Genomic DNA, 23,939 nt, shown 5'->3' with positions numbered 1-23,939 from the left:
CTACCCACCAGCTCAATGGTCTGAAAGACGGTCATGCAGGATATTCTTCGCTTCGACAATAATCGATCGATGAAGGATTGCAGGATTCTGGAGGTGACATCCATACGGACATGAGCACTGACCGACGGTCCGCGGCGGTATCATCAGGACAACGGGTTGATACGTTGGCCCAGGCTCACAAATCCCTGTAATGAAGAATTGGGGCTTCGTATTGGACCAACAAGAATGTCCGTCTTTCCACTCAGCAAGCCACCCCAGTCAACTATCTGCGGAATCACCACCTCGCGAACGATATAGTTCATAGTTAACAGCGTATGGTTGCACAATACCGGTAGTATCAGTGCTCGATCCGTCTGATAGGCGCAGTACGCGCGAGGAAGATGGGACGAGCGACGACCAACGGCAAGCGATTGTCACGGGCAGCTCTCGGTAACATTTAGCCGATCTGTTCACCTTTTTCCTGATCGACTGTCACTTCTATCACGAGGTGACATCATAACTCCAGTTATCGTTTAAGGTCATCACGGCACCTCTTCTCAAAAGTCACGTGAACACGCGTCCTCCGCTGCACCTCCTGATTTCCACAAAACATCATAGTTTGCAGGAGATCTCACCCTTGGATTGCGACCTGAGATGCACGTACAATCCCAACCTACATCATCTCAGGGGCGTGGTACTGAAAAGTACCGCTATGAGGGTGCGCTCAGATAAAGCGGGGAGCCTCGGCTTCGTCATAACGTCTTACTCGCTCAGTTTCGTTGGTTAACGTCGATCAAAACAGCATGGAGTTGAGCTTCTAAGGAGTGTGGGAGCTCACCCATAATATCTCGGCCGTTTTTTCATGTAAATTGATAGCATTCCCTAGTACTAGCAGACAATGGCTAGCAGATTGTCAGCGCCGTATGGAAGCTCACTGCCTTGGGCAGAGCCGGCCTGGTCAGTCTGGAAAGCGTTACGTAGAGGGTGATTTAGGAACTGACAGAGCACTAGGTACACTGGACGCCCGTCAGCATACTACAATGACAGCCATAGGAAGCTCCGCGATGCTATCAGGAATTGGTGTGAAGAGGTACGAAAGCCCGTTATTTAACACTTCTGAAATCATTCATCAACTGCCAACTACCATCAGTCAACGGATGCATGGTTAACAACCCCAGAACATCGCTCCACACACCGAAGACTGGCTCAATACCGGTGCTGTTGACCCAGCCATTTACAGCAAATGCGCTCAAGCAGGCCTTCTCGTGCCCATTGCGTTTGGCAAGTCGATCCCACCCCAATGGTCAAAGTACCCCATCATAGCCGGTATCAAGCCCGAGGAATGGGACGGCTTCCACGACTTCGTCCTTTGGGATGAGTTAATTCGCTCTGGTGGACTAGCATCCATCTTCATCGGCCTCGTCGTCGGCGCGCCCCCGCTACTCAAATTTGCAAGCCAGCAATTGCAGGACAAGATATTCCCAGAGATTTTGTCGGGAGAGAAGAGGATCTGTCTTGCGGTGACCGAGCCAGATGCAGGTAGTGACGTGCGCAACATCAAGACAACAGCCGAGAAAACCCCAGATGGAAAACACTACATCGTCAACGGCGAGAAGAAGTGGATCACAAATGGCATGTTTAGCGATTACTTCATGACTGCCGTCCGCACTGGCGGACCTGGCGCGAGCGGAATTTCAATGCTTCTGATTCCCCGCTCTGAAGGTCTGCGAACACGCAAACTGGATGTCATTGCTGGGCCGCTGTCGGCTACAACGTACGTTACGTTCGAGGACGTCAAAGTACCGGTCGAGTATCTCATCGGCAAAGAGGGCGAAGGCTTCAAGCAAACTATGGTCAACTTCAACCACGAGCGCCTTTGGATCGCGTTCCAGGCTATTCGAGGTTGCAGAGTGGCGATTCATGATGCGTTTGCTTGGGCGATCAAACGAGAGGCATTTGACAAGACGCTGATTGAGCAGCCTGTCGTCCGCAACAAATTCGGAAACATGGGCCGCATGATTGAAAGTTTACAAGCGTGGACCGAGCAGATCATCTACGAGCTGGAGAATCTGAGTGATGCGGATGGCGCGAGGCTACTTGGCGGCACCACGGCATTGCTAAAGGTCGAGAGTGGCATCGTGTGCAAGTATGTTGCTGAGGAGTGCTTGAAAATCATGGGCGGGTAAGTCATGTCACTGTCGATTCCTCTCTCTTACCTTGCAGTTGGATTCAATTCTGACGATGACGCAGTCTCGGACTCACCAAAACTGGCCAAGGCGCCCGCATAGAGTCATTTTACCGTGCCGTACCTAGCTTTGTTGTGCCGGGTGGCTCGGAAGACGTGTTAATTGATCTTGGTGTACGGGAGGCTTTGAAGATACACAGGGCGGCCGAGAAGGCGAAGTCCAAGTCGAAGTTGTGATTAGAGCTTTAAAGATGAGGCGATACTTGAGTATCATCACAAAAAAAGCACAGACTCCGTGTAATGTAGTTGTGATCAATAACATTGGTCCATGATAGGACGCAGTTTCTCCTTAGACAGGGTTTGTACAAGACACCACCCATATACACGTACACGTAATAAGTACACAGCTCATATCTTACTATCAGGGTTCTCATCAAAGAAACCCTCTCCCTGGCTTGGAACCAACCTCCTCAAAGCTCTCATCACGTTCTCTAATTCCTCCTCATTTGGTTGCCACAGCTTCCTGATCTCTTGCCAAGCTTTTAGTGTGCGCTCCGCATCTGTACATCTGCTGAATGCTTTGAGTGCCGCGATAATAGACAAACTAGAGAGCCATGTGCGTTCCAGTTTGTTATTGAGGGCTTTCAGGTATTGCGTCCATATCTTCTCAAGCTTGTCGGGAGTCCAAGAGGTGTACCGTACGCCACCGAACGAGTTGAAACCGTGGAAGATGACGATAAATATTGTACCTTCGAGGGGAATGGAGTTGTAGCGCATTTCTCGGAGTAGCTCGTCTACGCGATCGATGTTTCCTGCCGTAGTCGCCTGATGCCGGATGAGCAATGCATACGTTCTCGAGTCTGGTGCAATAGGAGCAAAGTCTTGGAGTTTTTTGAGTTCCTCTTCGTCTCCCAATTTGTTAAGTCGGCGAGCTTCATACGTCAGGTGTTGAGCTAAGAGTCTTCTATCCCGCCAATGACGCATAAAGAATCTGTGACCAGGCGCGGGAGCTGCCCTTTCAGCGTTCAGGCGCTTCATGCGCTCAAAGACATGTTCTGCGGCCTCAGGCTCACCAGCGCGGATTAGGGAGGCGATGACGGCATTCATGACAACCGTGTCGACGATTTCGCCAGCTGTGACAAGCTCCTGGTATGTTTTCCTGACCGCATCCCCATTCTGTAGAACGCCGTAGTAGTAGATAAGCGAGACACGGAAGTAGCGATGCAGCTCCAGCTTGCGCGCTTGCATCTCCTTCATAAGTGTTTCTGCCAAGGTGTACTTCCCTGCTTGGACCGCCACGTTAAAGAGCACGTTCAACGTCACGAAGCCGCCTTTGATGCCAGCTCGATGCTCCATATCTCGCCAGATATACAGGGCGGATTGAAGGTTGTCTGCGGAAACATTGCCCATGGCGCGGCCGGCGAAGTGGATGGCCGATGTCCACTCTGAGCGGATGATATGTATATGCGCCGTCTTCATGTCGTCTAGGATGGAAAGGAAACGTTGCATTGCTACGGGCGAGGGGCGTTCGACGATGGAGAGGTGGTGCAGTAGAGCGCGGATCGTTTCGGTCTTGAGGTATACAACCCCAGGCGACTGGAGCTTCTTGTAAGTGTCGAATACATGGTCGTGGGGCGCTTCTTCATCTTGTAGTAGCTTTTCTAGCCGTTTTATATGCACAGCGTCAGCTTGGTCGCGGAGCGGCCAAGGTTCGTGAGTGTCTCCAACATTCCATATCAGGTTTCCGGCATCTTGTACCTTTTCTTCCGGCTTTGTATCTAATTCGATGCCGTAATAATCCACCAAGGCCTTCAATTCCTTCTCGGCAAAGGTCCTGACCCTGTGCATTGGCCCCTTGCTATCTGCCCTCCCAGTATGCAACGCGCTATCGCCATGCTTCTGCAACGTGCTCTTCCGTCGTGGCTTGTGATGGGAGGATGAAGACGAAACCAGGGTGCGGAGAGCGGAGGGCTGCTTCGCGTGCTCCTGACATGAGCCTGCTCGCACTAGTGCCTGAATGAAGAAGTTGTCCATGTGCTGGCGCGAAGTGGTCAGGCGGGGCCGACGGGTCATTGCACCATTGTGAAAGCTGCGCTTTGGAGTCTTGGTATCCAAGAAAGGACACAAGAACCTAAGGATTGGGCGTGCGTGGGCGATATTCGAGACTGCGGAGGTCCGGTCGAGGGTGCGGAGGAGGGACATGAGAGGTCGAGCATCGTGTCAGCGGGAACCGGCTCGGACGTGTTCCATTAGGGTATTCGAATTGCAATTGACTACGATGGGCACAGTCAAGGCCTTCGCGACGGACAATACGGGTGCTGGGTTGGTGATTGATATGTTGTAGAGCTAGCATCTAGATAAAAGATTTCCGCCGCGTCGATATCCATGTCTCGGTCTTGGCGCTGAAACCTCGGAGCTCGTGCATTCCAGAAAGTTGAACCAGGCCATACTCAACACCCATTGCGCCTTCGATCCAGTCGCTACGCTCTCCCTGCGCCTCTAACTTCTTGGCCATATGCGAGAGTAGCCTCGAGTACACAATCACACATCCTTGCCCGCCATGGGCCGCTACGACTTCCGTCCCCTTCGCGTGCGCCAGACGGCAAAGGCCCTCTTCGACGCCAAACGAAATCCCAATCTACCGCAGTGGTACGATGTAGTCGGCAACATACCGCCAGGAGAGACGCTCGCACGACCGGTTCTGCGTATACCGAAGCCTCGCCACGCACGCAAAGCCAGCCAACTATTCAAGCCTTTACCCATTGCATACCCAGAGGACAAGCTGCGATCAGACTTCTTCGGCGACCACCCGTGGGAACTGGCACGACCGAGATTAGTCGTCGAAGACAGCGGGAATGATGCAAAGAGATTCGACTGGAGTAAGATTGTGCAGCCGGGGAAACAGTTGGATGGCGAAAGGTAAGCCATCCTCGACACTCGTGCCTCGTTAGGCCTGCAGTGATACTGATGCTTGACAGCGTCGTCCAGCGCCAGATGTGGCTCATGAAGCACCGTTCCCTCTCCAAAGCCTCTGCCTACGATCAGGCACGCCGCGAATTCTATTCCCACCGCCACCTCTCCGAAATCCGGTCACGCATCGCCAAAGAAGAAGCCCTCCATGTCGGTGCCTACTTTGGCAAAGGACCCCTTGAGATCGGCATGCAGCTCGAAGATCAGTCTTGGGAGAACTGGAAGAGATGGGCTGCCAGCCAAATTGAGAATGAGCAGGCCATGCGTGCCCAGATGTTCAGCGGGCAGCAGGACGACGGCAGTAGTACGGAGATGAGCAGCGCGGAGTATGAGACTGCCATTGACGAGTTGGGAAGTCAGGGAAGTGCACCGAATACACCACAGGGACAGGCGCCCAAGGGTGGCGCACCGGCACATGCCTGAGGGTATATGGGTTAGAGAGTGAAGTGTACTAATATTGTACTTTCTGAGTAGATGACCACTTGGGCGAACAGAGGCATATTTATTACGTGTAAAATCTACTGTAGTCACTACAGAATTCTCTCAAACGCTTACAGATATGTGTGCTACCTTCTCAGGTAGCGACGACTCGCCTATGAGTATGATAAGGACGGTTGTAAGATGAATTAACCAATAAGACATTAACTTCGATAGTCTAATATCGCTATGTCTATTACAATTAAAGAGTCTAACTGTGACCTCCCATTTGCTGCAGCTACATCATCCTTAGATCTTACCAAGACCAGCACCCTTCTTGACAACCTTCTCCAGCTTCTTCAGCGTAGTGAGCTTGTACTTGTACGGCGCCTGTGTGAAGTTTCCGACTTGAGTGATGTTGACGGTTGCTTTTCCAAAATCGTTTTCTAAACATACAGTCAGCTATCGCACACCACCACACAAATTGGCAGAAGAAAAAGGCCAACTTACTAGCACCGAGGTTGGCGAACCCGTCAAGCTCATAATCGCCGTTCGGGCCCGTGTTAGGGCTGTCTTCTGGAATAACCAAGCCGTATGTGCTCAAGGCCTCCCTCGTCTTGCCGGAAAAAATGTTGCCTTCAACGAGTACCTGGTTGTCGCTGCGGCTGTGGATCGCTTGGTACAGGAAATCTTCGTACAGATTGTTGTAGATGTGCTGATGGCCAAATCGTCCAGCAGGGCCTCGCGTGCCTTCATTGCGCCAGTAGTTGTGGTGGTAGGTGACGTGCAAGTGGCCTAGGTCAATGTCCCTAAACTTATCATTGTTGCCAATGAGAGAGCTCTTCCAGTGATCGTGGAAGTAGTTCCAAGACACTGTGATCCAGTCACTGGCGCGGATAATGTCGACTTGGCCGTCAAACGCATCAGGGCCGGCCGCGGGAAAGTTGCCGGACGTAAACTCGTTATGGTCTATCCATACACGACTGCTGTTCGAGATAGTAATGGCATCGTTGTCGACAATAGCCCGAATGACAAAGTTACGAACAATGACATTAGTGCTGTTTGCAATGGTAAGGCCGGCACCAGTGATTTCGGCACCCTTTCCAACTCCGATGAGAGACTTGTTGCTTCCCACTCTCGGACGCGCTGTGAAGTTGAATTTGCCTTTGGCGTAAATGGTCGTCGGTGAGCTACCATTGATAGCCTTGAGGAATTCATCAACGGTAGAGACTGTAACAGTCTTGCCGTCTTTACCAGCACCACCAGTCGTTGGCCCGATCGGATTGTCCTTGCCGTAGCCAACGAGTTCGAAGCCAGATCCTGCGGGTCCGGCAGAAGCACTGAGTGCGAGAGCAAAGACAGAGAGAATTGACAGCTTCATCTTGCCGGGGAGAGAGATGTCAATGAAAGACCTTGAAAGCTCTTGACAATTCAGCCTATATCGAGCAGCGATATCATCTTCCTATTTATACCACGCAAGTATTAACCTGGGGAGCAAAGCATCCTTCCAAGTGCTGACCAGCGTGCCGACAGGCGCGGACTTGGTGCATCTGCAATTCTTCCGGTAAATTGATCCATGGCGTACTGCACTGAGTATCGTTGTTGTGAAGCTGCAGCTCATCTTAACCGAGATGGCATCGCGCCTCACGAATATAAGATGATGATGCATCATGCTGGGCCTGTGGCTGGAGAGCATAGTGGTGAGTGGTGGAAGAATGGGACCCCAGATTCCCCAGCTGGAAGAGGAAGTTCGCGTGCTCTTGGCCTTTGGATCTTGGCTCTTGGCTCAGCGGGGATGCTGGGGAACGACGTCTGTGCCATCAACTTCCACCAGTGCTGGCATTGCAACTTGATCTATTATTTCGCAAGGCTCGTATGTGGCTGAGATGCTAAACCCATAACTCGGTTGAGGATGCCGTTCGTGGCTCCGCGGCCGCAGCCATGATACCGCGCCCTCTCACTCCATATCCCCTTCGATTGCTACACACTCGATGCTGGTACTTCCTGATGTTATTGAGTACAAGAAAGCTTTGATTCTCGAATACGTTCATTGAAATGCCGAGGGATAGAAATCCACATCGAAAATATCAAAGGAGTATGAGCCTTGCTTCGACAGCTCAATACATACACTTATAACCAAACCCTAGTTCGCTAAAATCAAGGCTACTTGAGCGCATATCATACCGAAATGGCGACAACTAGGGGATACCAGGGTGTTATAGCTAGGCGTGATCCTGCATACTTCTCAATGGAAGCTAAAGCCGAGGTCCTTTAGATCTCTTCCGGTAATCGCAGCTAATCCCTGACAGTGCTTATAAACCCTCTCTAGCTTATAGTCCGTCACTAGTACTAAATAACGCTTCCATCGATGTGGTGAATGGGCACTAAGGTTGCATGTTCCAATCCGTGGAACAACGCCAGAAGAACTTATTGAAGATGCTCCAGGACCAATCTCGTAGTGAAAGCATAAATCCCAGACGTCAACAGGTGCACCGGGAAGTGAAATGGCCATTTTTCTTATTTGAAGTGCTAGATGACGTTCCCTCGACGATCAAATCCCTGGGAAGAGACGTTCACACACAATATTGGTATGCTGTAGTAGTTGCTGGGGGGTGCCTCAGCGTTTCACTTGTTCTGTTCCTCCATGTCTCTTCGGCCAGAGCCTTTCACCAGGAAAAGCTACCCAGCATTCGCCTTCCCACATAAGTAAGGCTCCTTAGTTCTTACTAGCAGTAGCATTCCCAGGGTAAGCACCAAATCAACCCACTGACGCTACCCGTTATGCAGAACCAGGGAATACAGGTTAAGGTGTGCTATTACCAGATCCTCGACATTCCATCAAATGCCACCTTCGAGGACCTCAAAGCAGCCCGGCGAAAGATGTCTCTGAAGTTCCACCCAGACAAGCTCATCAACGAACCAGATTATGTACAGGTTGCCGGCGAGAACAAGATGAAGGCCGTCAACAATGCCTACGAAGTTCTGAGCGATGCTGTGTTGCGTGCTAAGTATGATGCGACACTTACTCCACCAGAAGGGTCGAAGTCTCCTCAATCGCCGAAGCGTCCACAAGCGTCCCAGCGACCTCAACCACAGGACTCACAGCAGCACACGCGGGAGCCTGAATCGGATCAAAGCCCACCGAGGAATCCAAACGCACAAAATTCCACACCAGAGTCTTCACAACCAAAGGCGAATTCTCCGCCATCTCCTGACGGTGCGCCTCCCCAGCAAGTGCGAGCACATCTGTTGAAGAAGGGACTTCGACCCGCGTGATGAGGTGAATGGTGAAGTCGCCAAGAGGATAAATATGGCTGAGTACAGTGGTTTTCGTCCTGATGACGCTGTTTTGAGATGATAGGTATGAGAGAAAGTTGAATTTGCCTGGAAATCACCCTACAGCACTCCTCACACATCAAAGATTTAGCATACAATGCAGGAGCTAGAAGGAATCTAACACTTTTACTTGAACTAATAGTATAGAAGCTAGGAGGACTTCAACACCTTTACTTGACTAACAATATAAGAGCTAGGAGGATTTCAGCACCTTCACTTTAACTATGTTGCGCTTCTCTGAGGATACCTGTGTAGTTATGTTCCTTGGCTACACTTCTGTAGACTAGAATGTTACGGATTGTCAAAGAGCAGAGACATGATATAACTTGGCCAGTACAAATCGAATCTTAACAGTAGTTTGTGTCTCTAGATGTAGATCGTTCACAAGAGATTAGAGGTCAGCAATTGATGGGCACTTGCAAAAAGTAGTGAAAGTGTATGCACCACACGTGTGAGATGATATTAAGGTCTAGGGGGATGTATGATACATGAATGATATGGTATGTTTGTCCTCCGACCAGCGATGGAAAGAGCGACAGATCACTTGAGACTCTAAGACTTGATCTCCGTGACACCTTCGTCACTGCTACGGTTGACATGCTTCGCATGCTCACCACCAGTAATGCTCTCATTGCCCATATCCCAGTCCTGAGCCAAGTCTTCTAGCGTCCTCCGCTTTGTTTCTGGTATCAGAAGAGTGGTAAAGATACCGGCGAACATGAAAGCAGCGAAGATTTGCATGACGTGGTTGAGCCATGGGCTGGCGACTTTGGCAGTAGCGCCACGGGTTCGTAGAGGTGCAATGGCACCCTGGGCAATGATCGAACCAATCTTACCCATACCAGCAGAGATACCGTGCGACGTGGAACGGTAGCGGGTTGGGAAGCACTCGCCGGGGACGATGAAGGTAGTGGAGTTTGGACCCCAGTTGAAGAAGAGTTGGATCAGAATGTAGATGCCCAGCATGGCGTGGCCGCTGAGGTGATGGTAGGCAAATCCCCAAATGATGAAGAGGATTGTGAGTAAGGTAAAACCAGCAAGTTGGAGGGGCTTGCGTCCAACAGTATCGATGGTGGCAACAGCAAGCCAGTATCCGGGGATGGCGCCTGCGCAGACGAGGATGCAGTTACCTGCAGCCAATCTGAAGAGTTTGTGGTAGAGATTGTCTCCGCCAGCGTAGCCGATTGCTTGAAGGACCGTGGACGAGTTCAGACCAAGACCGTACTAATGAAAGTTAGCGTATGATTCATATATACATCGCACGTGAACACTTACAAAGGCGACATCAAGCAGAAGCCACGACATGGCGGTTCCGAAAAGGATCTTGCCGTTCTTGAGCTTTCCGTAAAACCTGAAGAAGTCCCCGAATGAAGCTTTAGGGACATCGAGCTGTGCGACAGATTGACGGCGAGCCTGCACCTGGGTAATCTCGTCCGGTGATCCTTCGCCTTTCTTACCAGAAAGGTAGTGCTTTGCGTCCTCGTTACCCTTCTCGACATCACGAGCGACGTCGAAGGTATACCTAGGAGTTTCGGGTATGGTGAGGCGGTAGTAAAGAGCGATGCATGCAGGAACCTAGTACGAATACGGAGTTAGTTTGAAAGTCCCATAACCGACCCAGGAGGTATACGAACCACTCCAATTCCGATGAGGGCTCGCCACATCTTATCGACAGCAATCTGGCAATCGCCAGTGCAGGTGCCGTAACCGCTCGCAGGTTCCAACTTGTGCTTGAAACCAGCAACGAGGCAAAGCATGACGAGAGCACCACCAAGCTGGCCAAAGCCTTGCATGGCGAAAACCGCGCCCATCATGGCACCTCGCCACTTGGTGGTAGCGAACTCAGAGGTGATGATACTCGATAGAGGGTAATCACCGCCAATACCTATTTGAGATTAGCCCTTTTCCCGATTAGGCAGGTGATGACGAGACTTACCGATACCCATGAGCACACGCCAGAAAATGATCAGACCAACGACTGAAGTTCCTGGGCCAGGACCAACGAGTGACTGGGCGAGCGTGGCGATGATAATTAGAATCAATTCGAGTCCATACATCTTTTTGCGGCCGACGATATCAGCGAGCGCACCGAAACCACTAAGGAAAGTCAGTGCCTGTCTCACATGCAATTCGTACATGGACGCTTACAATTGGCCAATGACGGTGCCAGCAGATGTCGACAGCTTGATGGCGGTATCTTGTTGAGTCGTGAGGGTGCCCTTGTTGTCGTGCTTGTATACGATGCCCAACATGATGGTCAACAGCGACACGCAGAAGATGTCATAGCTGTCGGTGAAGAAGCCAGTGCCAGCAACGAGAATGGCCCGGATATGGTACCATCCAAATGGCGCCTTGTCGATTTCCGCGAGCGCGAGACGTCGACGCTCATTGGGATCTTCGATGTGCGCGAAGTCGCTAGGATTAAAGTTAGTGCATGTTCTAAGGGTATCCTGTGTATATGTATGTGAATGCTACTAACTTGTGGAAATTGTGAAAGGCATTATTGCCTCCGGCCGTCTTGGTGGCCATGGTGAAGCTTTGCCGAGACAGAGTCAAGGAATTAAACGAGGCTTGACTGCGGGAAGGAAAGGAGCGAGCTGACTGAAGAGGATAAATTGAGTGCCAGGCCAAGCTATATACATGCTGGGCGAGGCGTTGTCCAAGTCCCAGGGCACTGCTTATCTGCAATAGAAGAAGCGGCGGTTCGACGAATGAGGAGCCGCCATACCAGCACGCCTGCCAGACTTGCAGTGTCCAACTCGGAGAGTCCGCGGTGTTTCGGGCCCATTAACGAGTGACGGGCTCTGTCGCAAGCCCAGGCCGCCACAAAGGCTTGTCTAGTCGCGGCTGCAGTCCTCTCGCGCTCCTGGACTTCTGCGTTGTGGGGCGTTTGTCGTCGAATGCATCGTTGGAGAGAAGCTGGTGTTGACCAATCACATCACTTATAAGATGAACGTGGGCGCTAGTCTTGGATGCCGGAAGCACTCTCTCTCAACCACCCTGGACGCGACATGGCGCGGGTCGAAGCTTCTTCGCCCTCCTCGTTTGCTTGTAATGCTTGCGCCTGCTCGCGATGACTCTGTGGCGTGTCCATCATTGCTTGACCTCTTGATCGACTTGGATGACAATGCCCGGAAGATGGATTGCGCATATCGCCAAGCATCCTCTATACATCAACCACGTCCTATGGCAACACCACAGCGTCATGGCCCTGGAAGTGTCCCCTCACCCCACGGTGATACAGCGGGGCTCAAACACCGTTACCATGGACTGGACGTTGCGGTCGCGTGGTCCAAGCGGCTAGTTTGTTGCCGCTGGGCCATCTAGGCAGAAAAACTCGTGTCCTGCAATATTGGGTTGGTGCAGATGCTTTTCAGCTTATTACCAGTACCAGGACCCTGGTGCAAGGATACCGTTGAGGATCGTCTGGTTGGCGCAATACTGGGGAGGGGTGACCAAGGGGAGCGTCGTCTTCGGCGTCTTTCCCAACTAGGCAGAACGATCCAATATCCCGCCTTGCTGCATTGGGGGGCCTCCAGCACCGTCTATTGGAAGAATACCATCTTTTGCTTCTTAATCTATGCTGGCTACCCGTCCGAGTGGAGCAAACAAACGCAGGGCAAATCTAAATACCTTGTCGGCAGGCCTTTGCATTTGTTGCCCAACTACTAATACCAAAGTAGTACAACCTATAACGCTGACGACAGCCTAGCCACATATTCCTTCGCTTGGGGCAGAAGTGCTAGTGCAACCAACTTGTTATCCAACCAGGCATACACCAAGGAACATCAGCTTCGAGAACATTGCTCCTTGGGGTCAAGTCCCGCAGGTTCACCCCAGCACTGTATCGTCCTGTGCGCCAGTTAGAATCCCTTATTCCCACACGCCTTGATATACACCCATGTTCTTCGATCCCGCGGCCCGCTATTGTTGGTCGAAACCTCTCGCTACCATCACAATGACCATCCCTCGGATCCCGGGTTTCCAGCGAGCACAGTGGTCCCTTGCTCGCTCCCGCACCGATCTAGTTGTCTATCTAGCTCCAAATTCGGGAACAGAGGATCTCGATCGATGTTATTCCCACTTAGCACGTATGAAACCAAATATAACGCATCGTCCGCCTACTTTCACTGCGTTGCATGTGGATCCTACACGTAAGGTTGTGGTACGCCCAGCATATATTCATTTACATGCCATGAAAACTTCGTGGATTTATGCAGTTGTTACACAAAATCTGAAAGCTACGTGAAGTGCTCCAGGCGTACGTCTTGGACCTCTGTACACCACATCACTGGCACATGCATTACCGCCACCGACCAAAAAACCTGCTAAGGAATACGAAAGAGCACCAACTTTATTTCATGTTATTCTCTTCGATCAGAACACCCCTACTTGTTAGGTGTACCGTCGTGTAAGATGTCGCAAGTGAAAGGACTAAAATACACATCTTTAATCTATTGGTCTATGTACACTTTCTTGTCTATCGACCTATTACACTCATAAGCCTACCATTCAGGCTTTGGCTTCTTCACGTACGTTGGCGCAAGCGGCGGGTCGGCGTTCTTGACCAGCATCTGGACATACTCATCAAACCACGCACCAGCAGCTGGGGCACCCTCCAATCCACAGCGGCCATCACTCTCACCGCCTGGCTTGATCCAGACAATGCTGTCAATATGTGTGTTGTTGCTTGTGCTCCCCGGCAGTGCACCAAAGCCTGCAGGTTCAACATTGCACCACGCACCCCATTCCGACCTTGCGCCCGGCAGCGCAACACGGCCCTGATCAATGATGAAGTTACTCGGCAAGCCCTCAGCCTCAAGGAGCGGCGCAAGAGAAGACGCGTAGTGCGACTCATCCCACGACGGCGACCACTCGGTGTAGTTCTCACGAACTTTGGCGTTGAGGGGGTTATAGTTTGACACATTGGTAGCGTAACCCCGGATCTTTGCCGCAGGGTTGATCTTCTTCGCCATCGCAACGACCTTTGCGAAGATTTGAGCGGTGGGCTTTAGTTTGTCGGCCCAGCCTAGCCAGCCCCCATGCGCAGCGTCGATGTACAGATGCACGTTGGGATACTGAAGCTTCGAGATTGCGTATGCAATGCCCTCTTCGTAGATCGGGGTGGCATTGGCACATAACGGGATGCCCTGATTCGTGATTGCGTTGCCCAGGGAATCCGGCTCAAGCACGATAGCGAATTCCAAGTCCTTGGCTGCGGAAACGAGTTTTGCGTATGGGTCGACGAAGTCTTTCTTGTAGATGTTCAAGCCATCTTTGTCGCTGCGAAGCTCGCCAGCTGACTCGCCAGCTGAGCAGTCACGGTCGGGAAGATTGTACAATACGAGACCGACGATGACCTTCTTGCGGCCCTTTTTCTGAGAGCGGGCTTCCTTGATGGCGGTAGTGATACCAGTAAGTCCGGCGCGCGTGGTGACCCATGTGAAGGTGGAGATCTTCTGTGCAACAGTGCGGGTACGAGCAGCGTTGAGCGTATCCTTCTTGGCCTCGAAAGAAGCAATGGTTTGATTGAGTTTCTTGCCGTAGGACTGGACAACGTAGCGGTCCGTGTTGATCCAAGGGTTTACAGTCACATTACTGGCTGGTGGTGGCTTCGGGGCTGCAGATACTGCGCCGGCCAAAGCGGCGGTGGCGAGGACGAACTGGGTGAATTGCACCATGTTGAAGGGCTTGAGAGAATGAACGAAGGACCTCAAGGTGGCGCTGGGTGATAGGATAAAAGGTAGGTACCCAGGTCTTATATACACCGTGTTATTAGACATGGCGTGCCGCAGGAAAGACACAGAAGACCATGTGCTATGACTCCAAGATGCTTGATGCATGTATCCCCAGCCAACTTCCAACACTCATCTTAATCATCGATATACGGTACCGTCGGGCCGTCATATAAGCTCAATAACATGAAAATCGTCCAAGTGCTTAGAGTTGAAGCATTGACATTGCACAGGTGAAGCGCCGAGGGGGCGTATCTGTAGTACTTCATTCAGCAAAATGTATTACGAACTTGCCTTAAAGTCTTTAGCGACTGCATCGAACGGATGTTCGTCCAAGAGCGGTATGATCTCCTGTTTATGATACATTAGCCAAGACCATGCAAGCCGGGTAAGTGTGCGGACCTTTAATTTATCTACCTCTTTACCCGGCTCTCTACTCCAGTTCCCGTGAGGCGCCAACCCGACGTTTAGGTTTTATAAATATCAAATCTAAGATGTATCCATGATTGGGCAACTCGGCGCCACTAGGATCGCGTGTGTGGTGAACAAAGGACGGCGTGGGCCGTCTTTCGAATCGCTCTGCATGCGCTCATTTGTAGGCACTATATAGAATATTCGATGAATGTTCTAGCGCGATCTTGAACGATCTTGCCCTGAGGCTGAGGCTGGATGTATATGACCAAGGCTTCGAATGAAAGGCTGTGCTGGATATTAAAGTCGTTGTTCGCATGCATGAAATGCATTGTTCAGGCATGCAGTATGTGGACTACAAAATTCGCTCTTTAGTCGATGAACGTATACTTCCAAGCATTCTAAGCTTTAAGACCTCAGTCATCCAGCATCTTCTCGCCGTTATCCCAAAGTGGTTTTCAACCCTCTAGGATAGTTGTATAGCTCATCGAGTGTCAAAATGCTAGATCTAGAATTGGATCTCCACAGAAATGTGAAGCATTGTAATTGGGTGGAAAGGTCTGGTGAAAGGATCAGCATGCATTCGACGCTTAGGCAGGATCACCGTGGAAACTTAAATTGAGTACGCCTGCTCAATGTAAGATTTAAGTTTATGTGGGATGTCCTGTTTTCTCTTCATGGAGCCTCCATGAGTCTGGAGGGAAAATAGTAGCAGCAATCAAGAATACTGTATATGGTCGTAGGGTCGTGTGACTTTCGCTTTCATGCTGAAGGTTCGCACTTCCATCTTGTAATGCACTTAAATATAGTACATCTCCCAAGCGAGTCCATTCAAGAACATCGATAGCGATCCACCGAGTACCGGTATCCTCGGATGACAGGGGTTCTCCACATCTCCGCACCCACGTGCCGAGGCTGATGTGCCATCTGCCCTCACAATGGCAAGTGTCGTCACCAACCTTGTGCGGGAAATTGTTCTTGCGTATAGCCATACTTCATCGTGATTTAGTGTTAGGCTGCCGACAATACATTGTGATCGGTTTCGTGGCGCGCCTTGCTTGTGTCAGTCATCCTGTCCCATCCTGGAAGAATCAATGTAGTCACAAACATCTCCGCGCTCAAAGTACTTTCACAGAACCAACGATAGCCCAACTCGGGCGTAGGCGCTTTGGAAATCCTTTTATGTCCCAGCAAACACAATGGTGTTAGGAGAGTACACTGACCTACGCGTCGACCGCTATGATCGCGTTTTCGTCATCACCATGCAAAAGGCACCAGAGAATCGACTAAACGTACGATTCACACAGGAAATAATAAGAGCACTGCGAGACATTGAGCAAGAGCTCGGCCCAGATTCAGAAGGCTGTGTGGTAACGAAAGGCAATGACGAGAAGTTTTGGTGCACAGGTCTGGAATTGGATGAGTCGGATAGCAACCCATTTGCAAATAGCGATGGCTTCTTCCCGCTCCTAGCAACGCTGCTCGACTACCCTTCTAACCGGTCACACCTTTGGTGGCGCCTGCCCCTTCGCCCTCGCGCACGACTACCGTATTATGAACTTTTCGCGTGGTTTCTTCTCCATGCCGCCCGTAGACCTTGGTTTGCACTTCCCGGGTATCGGCTATCTCCCGCGTCTCAAACTTCACCCACAGATCGCACGCAAGATGTTGCTAGAAGCTCATAGATGGACGGGTAAGACAGCATACGAGGATGGCATTGTGGATGAGGTTGCGAATCCCGAGGAAATGCTAGCGGTAGCGCTGAAGAAAGCGAGCGAAATTCAAGGGAAAGCTAAGATGGGAGTGTATAGTTTGTTGAGAAATGAGCTTTGGGGTGAGGCGGCGGAGAAGATTAGGGGAATATGTTATGTTCATGGGAGAATAGTGACTGCGCCTGCGAGGGCGAAGATCTAGCTGTTCTATCGGTCTCAATGAGACGGTTGACTGACTTGGTACTTCAGAGCTTGCTCTATATTCTGCACACACCATTTGACGTCAAATTGAAAATTGCATCGTGACCCTTCAAAGATGGGTGATCAATCCTAATGATGAACCCCGAAACAGTTCCAGGTCGGTCTTACGCGTGTAAGTCGCTCTACTAAGTGCTGACCTTCTTCCACTTCAATCCATCATTCAAATCGCATTTCTCGGCCCTCCACTTGTCCACAAAGTAGAAATCTCTCGGCCGCCACGGCCCACGAGTCCCACATTTCGGCATACTATCTAGCTTACTCTTTATGTATGTGCTATTCAGTGGACTAGCCAACACGACATTCTGCTTATCAGCTTCACTTATCTCCGGGACGACGGAAGTATACCCGTTTTCGTTCTGATGCTTGATGAGGCGCACGAACAAGCGAGACGCGGTGTCACTGCCGAGTGTCCAAGAGGCGTTCCAGTAGCCGATTATGTTGCCCAGGTTAGGGAGAGAGGTGAGCATGCTGAAGCGCCAGAGGTGCTGGGAAGCGACATCAACTTTCTTCCCGTCCACGCTTAGAGCCACACCTCCAAGAAACCTCAAGTTCAACCCCGTAGCTGTGACAATAATGTCCGCATCCAATTTGTTGCCGCTAGTGAGCTCGATGCCATCTGCAACCACATTCTTAATGGTATCGGTGACGACATGTGCGCGCCCAGAGGCAAGACACTTGAAGTAGTCGCCGTCGGGGCAGAGGCAGAGGCGCTGCTGCCAGGGGCTATAACCAGGTTTGAAGTGGGGGTCGAGAGGGAAGTCGGCGGGGAGTTGGCGCTTGACTTGCTTGCGGAGGAAGTTGGAGGCGCGGACGGGGAAGTACACGCAAAAATAGTAGAGCAAGGTAGGGATGAGGGTGAACATGAAGCCTATAGTACCATAATCAGTTAACGACCGCAGTCAAACGCGGAGAAAGGAGTGAATGACTGGAGGAGGAAATGGGAAACCTTACGCTTGTATCGTAGGACGAACCATTGTGGTGCGTACTTCTCCCACCAGGCCGGACCCTCCTGTGGTAAACTCATAATATAGCTCGGGCTCCTCTGCAACTGCGTCACACTTCCCACCCCCGAATCTACCAGCGCAGGCAGTAGCGTGATAGCCGTAGCTCCGCTCCCGATAACCACCATCTTCTTGTCTTTGTAGTCCAAATTCTCAGGCCAGTACTGCGGGTGTACTATCTGTCCTTTGAAGTTTTGAAGGCCGGGAATGTCTGCTTGCATGGGCGCGTCGTAAGAGTAGTACCCCGTTCCCATGATGAGCCATTTGGTCCAGTATACCACCGTTTGTGCCTCTTGCCCCTCACCTGGGCCAATCTGCACATCAAGCCTCCATCTCTGATCACTACTTCTCCAATCCGCGCCAACCACCTTGTGTCCACATCTGATCTTCCTTTTGATATCGAACTTGTCCGCCGTGTCGTTCAGGTATTCCATGATACTATCGCCGCTCGCTATAGGATTACTCGCTTTCCAGGGGTTGAACTGGAACCCCAGCGTATGCAGATCCGAGTCCGATCTGACTCCTGGGTACCTGAATTGCGACCATGTTCCGCCGAGCTCGTGGCGCGCTTCGAGGATTGCGAAGTTGGAGTCGGGCAGCGATTCTTGCACGCGGTACGCTGCGTTGATGCCGGAGAGACCAGAGCCGATTATGAGGACGTCGAAGTGCGTAGAGGGTGAGGTGTGCCCGTTGGCGGTGGCGTGTCCATCCATGACTGTGGGGAAAGCACTGAGCGATGCTCGGGTGCTAATGTACTCGACACGGAGGAGGTGGCAGTCGATATCGTCTACTGAGTTGAGTGCAATTGCCTGAAGTCAAGATAGCTCAATGCTTCTGATGCAGTCCAATGCGTGAAGAGGTGTATGGCGAACAAGTCGAGCGCAAGGCAGGGGTCATGCTGCTGTGCCGTGGTACATATACGTTCCGTCGTACGTCCCGGCGCCACGCCTGGCACCCCGCGCCCGGATTCTATTTTCGCCGGTCAGCTTACTTCACGTCATCTGTGGTTGACTCGCTGGTTGCGCGCCATTGGCTTTCGATGCACTGGCAGGCTTAATGTGTACGTCAACAACCTCAATCTTCCGATTTCTGCCTCGGTATCTGCCGTATACGGCATAGTCTGCGCAACCCCTTCCACATATGTTCACCATTATCGATAAGGTCTCACCATCGTACGAAAAGTCAGAGACCCAAGGGTTGCCAAGTATCAAGGCAAGTGTGCAGGATGGATGCACCTACATCTCAGTGATGTTGCACGATTCAGCTCAGCCAAGGCGATTTTGGATAGCTACCAAAGTTCACCGATTGCGGGGGCCAACCTTGGACGCTACTACTGTAGTATGCTGGTGGAGCTGCAAGAATGGGGTTCAAGCGGCTAAGATAGGCTTGAGCAGAAGCACTCCTCTCAGCAAGGAGCTCCCTCACGTTTGAAAAGCATGGGAAAATAATGTCTTCGACTTTACGAAATGAGCGTATGTACAAGAGTGGTGACATCATCCGAGCCTGCACTGTGCAATTCTATAGCCTGATGTTGTGTTACTGCTTTCTTTCTCCCTCCACCTGGAGTCCACCATCTACTCTCTTCCCAAGATGATCATCTCACCCTCTGCTCCGCTATCGCTCGTAATATACATCCTTCCAAATTTGTCCGTCGCAATGGAAACAGGCCTGAAGCACTGTGTCGTCGAGCACTGTTCAACATTATCATTCCAGAAAATATCAGTCCAGCCGGTCGTGCTATTCAGCGACGCCTTCGGTCCAAAGCCATTCGCGCCCTTTGCGAACGGCACATCAATCACTTTGTAGCCCGTCGAAGGATTGCGATTCCATGACCCGTGGATGGTGATGTATAAGCTGGTGAAGTTCTTGTTGAACGTTGCGTCGAGTGGCGCAGAGTGTGCGGGCAGAGCGAGTTTGGCAGCTACGCTTCTCGACTTGCACGTGTCGTCCGTGAATGTAGTGTTCGGCTCAAGAACAAACTGATCGCCTACCGCAAATCTGCGGTCCGTGATCGCTTCTGGTTTGGCAAGAGTATAACATGTCGGATATCCATACCATTGCGTATTCTCTTTGGCTGGGTCGCCGAGATAGTTGATCTCGTCGGCAGGGTTATCAGTATGGATATCAATAGATACCCCGTTGATGGTTCGAGTGATCTCATCGGATGAGTTTTCCACGCCCCACAGCATACCGTCTTCGTCAAAAGCTAGGCCAACTTCGTTTCGCAGACCATATCCCATTTGATAACCGCCAGTGGCATAGCGATATCCGTCAGCTGGCGTAGCCGTGGTATCAAAGACCTTCACGCAAGACCGACCCGTTTTGATGTCGGCGGAGCCGTAGTCAAAGTTGTCGTTCGAGCCATGTGAGACGAGAAGTAGATGCGGATGCTTTGGCGGGATGACCAACGTTCTGGTCACATGCCCTCTTGCGTCCATTCCCGACACAATTGTCGTTGAATTTCCAGATACACTCATTGTTGCTGCGTCGTAAGCCCAAGCGAATGCCGAAGTCGCTGAGCTTGCATAGAGCGTTTTGCCATCTTGGCTAAGCACAATGCCATGGTTCAAGTTCCGATGAGTGAGAATAGTTTTGGAGGATGCGAAGCAGCCGTTAGGATCAATCTTGTGGGCAGTAATACCGAGGCCATTTTGAACGACTAGAAGGTTGCCAGCAGTGTCGAAGAGGAGGCCTCGAGGCTGAGTCAATCCGCCGGCTACCTTGACAGCTCTCCATCCCTTAGCGGTATTAACCGGGAAATGAAGAGGCGCAACATTAGCACACGATCTTGGTACGCCTGTTTGTGTTGGTCCGGGTGTAGCGGACGAAAGGATACTTGTACTGAGACTCGTTGGCCGTGCACTGATGGTTGAGCTAGGAACCGAGGCACTACTTGATGTAGGCGGTGCATCTTTAATGAGATTTGCTGCAACTAGTTGGTCGAAGTTCGTGTTCTGGCCCTGCGTTAGATTCACTTTGTAATTACCGAACGAGTTGTGAACGTTGAAAGTGGATCTATTGTTTGCTGGTTGAGCCGGCAGCTTGCTCGCCAGCGCGTAGGCAAACTTCTGTGCGGTGGCTGTTGGATTTATCGAGGATAGATTTCCATCCACGTCGTGCCACTGGGAGCATCCTTTGCATCGTACGTTGAGTGTCCAATGTGTAGCATTGTAGCCGGTGCCCCTGAGGTATGAGTACTCGGTTCCGTCATAGGGCTGTGGTAAGCTCAAACCGCTGATGCAGTTAGCATTTCCCTCCCGAGGGAACGAAAAAAACATACTATGCCATCCTTGACGAGTAAATAGCGGTATTTGATGCATTGTTAACCCATCCAATCGTGAGTGGCACATAGGGCATTGTTCCTCCCCACGAGAACCCAACCCATCCGTTCTTGATAGGTGAGACTATCTGTAAAACGGTGTCAAAGGGTGCCGCTTTCGCTTCAGGCAACGCGATTCCGAAGGTGATGCCATTCGTGCCTGTCCACCCAGAGAAGCATATTGATGTTGTTGCATCACAGTAGCGTTTGAGTGTTTGTGCCGACACTGGAATATCGTTTAGCGCGAAGCTGCATTCTAGTTGTTGGTCCACATACCTGTACTGGAAATAGTCGCAAGCGAAGATAACAGCTTACTTGGCCTCATGGTGGACACAAGATTGGGATTTTTCACAGGAGCGCATCCCGTTGTTTCCAATCTTATGGTCTTATCTGAGGTACAACACGCGCTACTTAGATGGAACTACGTCGCGTGCCCTAGAATTAATTTGAGATCTTAAGAGACGATATTCAAGGGCGACAGGGCAATATGGCCCATTGTGCCCAATCCCGCCAGTGCAATTGCGTATCGGGCGATCATCATGCTTCCGAAAGGCTGCACTGAGCGCAAGATGGCTATCCGCTCATGCGACTGTGGTGTGGTCGAGACATGGAACCAGCCGGTAGTAGACTTTTTGGAGCGTGGGGTTCGCTTCGACAGTGTGGTATATATTGACGCAGCACCCGCCAGACACCGTAGGCACGTTCCAACTTTTCGTCTCTTACAGCACTGATCGTCGAGGCTTTGAGTGTGTATAGGCTACCGGGTATTGGAGTCCGGATACCCAGCTGTTCGGTTCCCTGGGGTTCGGTCTGGCGAGCCTCATACCATGGCGACAGCATGGCCGAAGGAGACGTCATGAAATCGTTCGTACGGCCGGGACCTGTCTATTTGGGGGCGAGATTCATATGACAGTATTTTCCAATTAGGTATGATCGGATGACAATGGTGCGAGACGAGATTGGACGTTGCGTGTTTAAATTTCGAGAAGGCAGATCGACAGGGCTGAATAAATGAACCTGGTGTTTAGCCTTGAATTATCACACGATATAGATGAACGCTGCCCACACTAGAAATCCACAGATATACGTGCACAGTCAGACGATATAAAGAGTCTGATAGGTGCTCTTTCTCGGTCCGCTCCCAAACAGGAACGAAGATGAAGATAGATCCATATTCAAAATAGTTACTAACGATGATAGCAAATAGGGGGTGCTCTGACTGTCCATTTATGAGGTGTGCCGTACACTGTTTCCACCGTGTGGGGTGTAGCTGTTGGTGCTCTACGTTTCTTTTCAAAATACGTGCCATATGTCAAGGCTTTTAACGGTATCGCGACGTCAGTGGCCATGAATTTAGTTCATTAGGGACATGCTTTATTGACTAAGGTTGGAAAAATTCAAACCCGACGAGATGAAAGCTGCCCTCAGAGTCTTAGGTGTATTGGAGCATTCGAGACATTAGAGAAAGAAAGGAACTTCATTGCTTCGAGCCATGAGACATTGAAGATCCACGGTTACAGTAGTGTAGATCTACCATAACATTCCATCGGACATGCTATACCGGCTAAATATCATCGATCGCCATTATCCCTTTCGACCAGATATAGCATCCGAAGCATCGACAAAAGCCCCAATCATTATATGTCGATCCTTCGCCGCCCTGAAGCACGGGTCTAATTCGATTGGAGGAGCAGCCGGTCTGCCCGTCGGTTGAAATGGAGTGGTTGCCGGCTGGCGCGGCAGCTGGGGTTGCGATGGAGGAACTTGCCCAAATTGCGCGTGCATGGCTGCACTAATGTCATCCCCAGTGCCAGGTCCGACTGAAGGTCCTGATTGAGCTTGATCGAACTGATTCTGCTGACTAGACGTATCGTTGTGGCCGACGCTTTGGCATGGGATCCAGTCATTGTTTTGAAGGACGTACTTCCCGTCCATGGTGTATAGTTTCCCGTCAGACGCAAGGAACGTGTTCGGAGGGAGTGTCTGGGACATGTGAGGCTTTCTGTGTCAGCACTTCAAGTTAGGGCTCCGAAGAACTGTAAGGACATGCGTTTAACAGATAGAAATATTAGTAATTGTACCTTAGTGTCTAGTAATTACCAAGTACTGCCTAGGTAACTACTATAGGCGTTATTTATAGTAGTTACAAAGTAAACGGCTGGCCCTGACATGTGGGAGGCGGCCTAAGGTAGCACATGCATGACGCTTTACCTAACCCCGCTACTCACGTGACTATAAGTTTTCACCATTGTTCCGTTCCATCGCCTCCAAGAGCCATATTCATCTCACTTTGAATCACTCTATGATATTCAGGGACAGAAACTGGACATCCTAAAAAAAATGGGGTCTGTCTGGCAAATGCCACGCAAAAACCCCTCTCCAATAGACTGCCATGGCCACGGCTACACACACAGGACCAACCAAAACGAACAGAACAAGGGCAAAAAACAATGGACTTGCAGGGAATCGAACCCTGGACCACTCCCAATCGCTGTTCTAGGTGTCCTAGAGATGCTAAGGGAGTATTATACCACTAAACCACAAGCCCGTTGATTTGATTGATGGAAGTTATTAAACTTGGATCGTAAATATACGTAGACAAATTGCTTAGCC

At 50.9% G+C, this 23,939-nt stretch overlaps 11 protein-coding genes and 1 non-coding gene across 12 annotated transcripts; 4 read left to right on the top strand and 8 right to left on the bottom strand.

The window, feature by feature from the left end:
• Nucleotides 1-877: 877 nt before the first annotated feature.
• Nucleotides 878-2,401, top strand: K460DRAFT_372189 (acyl-CoA dehydrogenase-like protein; the record flags this gene model as incomplete). Its single annotated transcript, XM_040934487.1, has 4 exons — nt 878-936; nt 991-1,069; nt 1,158-2,161; nt 2,230-2,401. 4 exons carry the CDS (start codon nt 878-880, stop codon nt 2,399-2,401), a joined length of 1,314 nt encoding a protein of 437 aa, XP_040792317.1.
• Nucleotides 2,402-2,655: 254 nt separating this feature from the next.
• K460DRAFT_360601 (uncharacterized protein) lies at nt 2,656-3,735 on the bottom strand (the record flags this gene model as incomplete). The annotated part of the gene is made up of 1 exon (XM_040932303.1): nt 2,656-3,735. A coding segment is annotated over exon 1 (1,018 nt), but the record flags the coding sequence as incomplete, so codon positions are not given.
• An 877-nt stretch (nt 3,736-4,612) lies between these two features.
• K460DRAFT_298475 (37S ribosomal protein Rsm25) lies at nt 4,613-5,796 on the top strand. The gene is made up of 2 exons (XM_040929768.1): nt 4,613-5,083; nt 5,143-5,796. The coding sequence occupies exons 1-2, from the start codon at nt 4,725-4,727 to the stop codon at nt 5,555-5,557; spliced, it is 774 nt and encodes a 257-aa protein (XP_040792315.1). The 5' UTR covers nt 4,613-4,724; the 3' UTR covers nt 5,558-5,796.
• K460DRAFT_421988 (polysaccharide lyase family 1 protein) lies at nt 5,680-6,932 on the bottom strand (the record flags this gene model as incomplete). Its single annotated transcript, XM_040938166.1, is given in 2 exon segments — nt 5,680-6,013; nt 6,033-6,932. The coding sequence occupies 2 exon segments, from the start codon at nt 6,930-6,932 to the stop codon at nt 5,861-5,863; spliced, it is 1,053 nt and encodes a 350-aa protein (XP_040792314.1). The 3' UTR covers nt 5,680-5,860.
• A 1,265-nt stretch (nt 6,933-8,197) lies between these two features.
• Nucleotides 8,198-9,133, top strand: K460DRAFT_3035 (DnaJ-domain-containing protein). Its single transcript, XM_040929947.1, has one exon. It carries the CDS (start codon nt 8,333-8,335, stop codon nt 8,825-8,827), a length of 495 nt encoding a protein of 164 aa, XP_040792313.1. The 5' UTR covers nt 8,198-8,332; the 3' UTR covers nt 8,828-9,133.
• A 306-nt stretch (nt 9,134-9,439) lies between these two features.
• On the bottom strand, nt 9,440-11,416 carry K460DRAFT_270630 (inorganic phosphate transporter 1-6 /Pi cotransporter; the record flags this gene model as incomplete). Its single annotated transcript, XM_040927666.1, has 6 exons — nt 9,440-10,111; nt 10,163-10,462; nt 10,522-10,772; nt 10,824-10,984; nt 11,036-11,302; nt 11,367-11,416. The coding sequence occupies 6 exons, from the start codon at nt 11,414-11,416 to the stop codon at nt 9,440-9,442; spliced, it is 1,701 nt and encodes a 566-aa protein (XP_040792312.1).
• Nucleotides 11,417-13,084: 1,668 nt separating this feature from the next.
• On the bottom strand, nt 13,085-14,960 carry K460DRAFT_360598 (glycoside hydrolase family 6 protein). The gene has a single exon (XM_040932302.1). It carries the CDS (start codon nt 14,566-14,568, stop codon nt 13,393-13,395), a length of 1,176 nt encoding a protein of 391 aa, XP_040792311.1. The 5' UTR covers nt 14,569-14,960; the 3' UTR covers nt 13,085-13,392.
• Nucleotides 14,961-16,232: 1,272 nt separating this feature from the next.
• K460DRAFT_421982 (ClpP/crotonase) lies at nt 16,233-17,231 on the top strand (the record flags this gene model as incomplete). Its single annotated transcript, XM_040938165.1, has 2 exons — nt 16,233-16,403; nt 16,507-17,231. The coding sequence occupies 2 exons, from the start codon at nt 16,233-16,235 to the stop codon at nt 16,945-16,947; spliced, it is 612 nt and encodes a 203-aa protein (XP_040792310.1). The 3' UTR covers nt 16,948-17,231.
• On the bottom strand, nt 16,880-19,046 carry K460DRAFT_298463 (FAD dependent oxidoreductase). The gene is made up of 2 exons (XM_040929767.1): nt 17,958-19,046; nt 16,880-17,874 (listed from the first exon to the last, which is right to left on the bottom strand). The coding sequence occupies exons 1-2, from the start codon at nt 18,718-18,720 to the stop codon at nt 17,132-17,134; spliced, it is 1,506 nt and encodes a 501-aa protein (XP_040792309.1). The 5' UTR covers nt 18,721-19,046; the 3' UTR covers nt 16,880-17,131.
• Nucleotides 19,047-19,445: 399 nt separating this feature from the next.
• K460DRAFT_411572 (iron reductase domain protein) lies at nt 19,446-21,651 on the bottom strand (the record flags this gene model as incomplete). The annotated part of the gene is made up of 3 exons (XM_040937480.1): nt 19,446-21,241; nt 21,288-21,552; nt 21,603-21,651. The coding sequence occupies 3 exons, from the start codon at nt 21,649-21,651 to the stop codon at nt 19,582-19,584; spliced, it is 1,974 nt and encodes a 657-aa protein (XP_040792308.1). The 3' UTR covers nt 19,446-19,581.
• A 1,075-nt stretch (nt 21,652-22,726) lies between these two features.
• Nucleotides 22,727-23,388, bottom strand: K460DRAFT_360596 (uncharacterized protein). Its single transcript, XM_040932301.1, has one exon. It carries the CDS (start codon nt 23,316-23,318, stop codon nt 22,911-22,913), a length of 408 nt encoding a protein of 135 aa, XP_040792307.1. The 5' UTR covers nt 23,319-23,388; the 3' UTR covers nt 22,727-22,910.
• Nucleotides 23,389-23,777: 389 nt separating this feature from the next.
• On the bottom strand, nt 23,778-23,874 carry K460DRAFT_t1. The gene has a single exon. It is a non-coding gene; the product is annotated as a tRNA-Ala (tRNA).
• Nucleotides 23,875-23,939: the final 65 nt, after the last annotated feature.

Source organism: Cucurbitaria berberidis, assembly GCF_010015615.1.
Source record: "Cucurbitaria berberidis CBS 394.84 unplaced genomic scaffold K460scaffold_1, whole genome shotgun sequence".
Taxonomy (NCBI): domain Eukaryota; kingdom Fungi; phylum Ascomycota; class Dothideomycetes; order Pleosporales; family Cucurbitariaceae; genus Cucurbitaria; species Cucurbitaria berberidis.
This window is presented reverse-complemented; position numbering and strand designations above follow the sequence as displayed.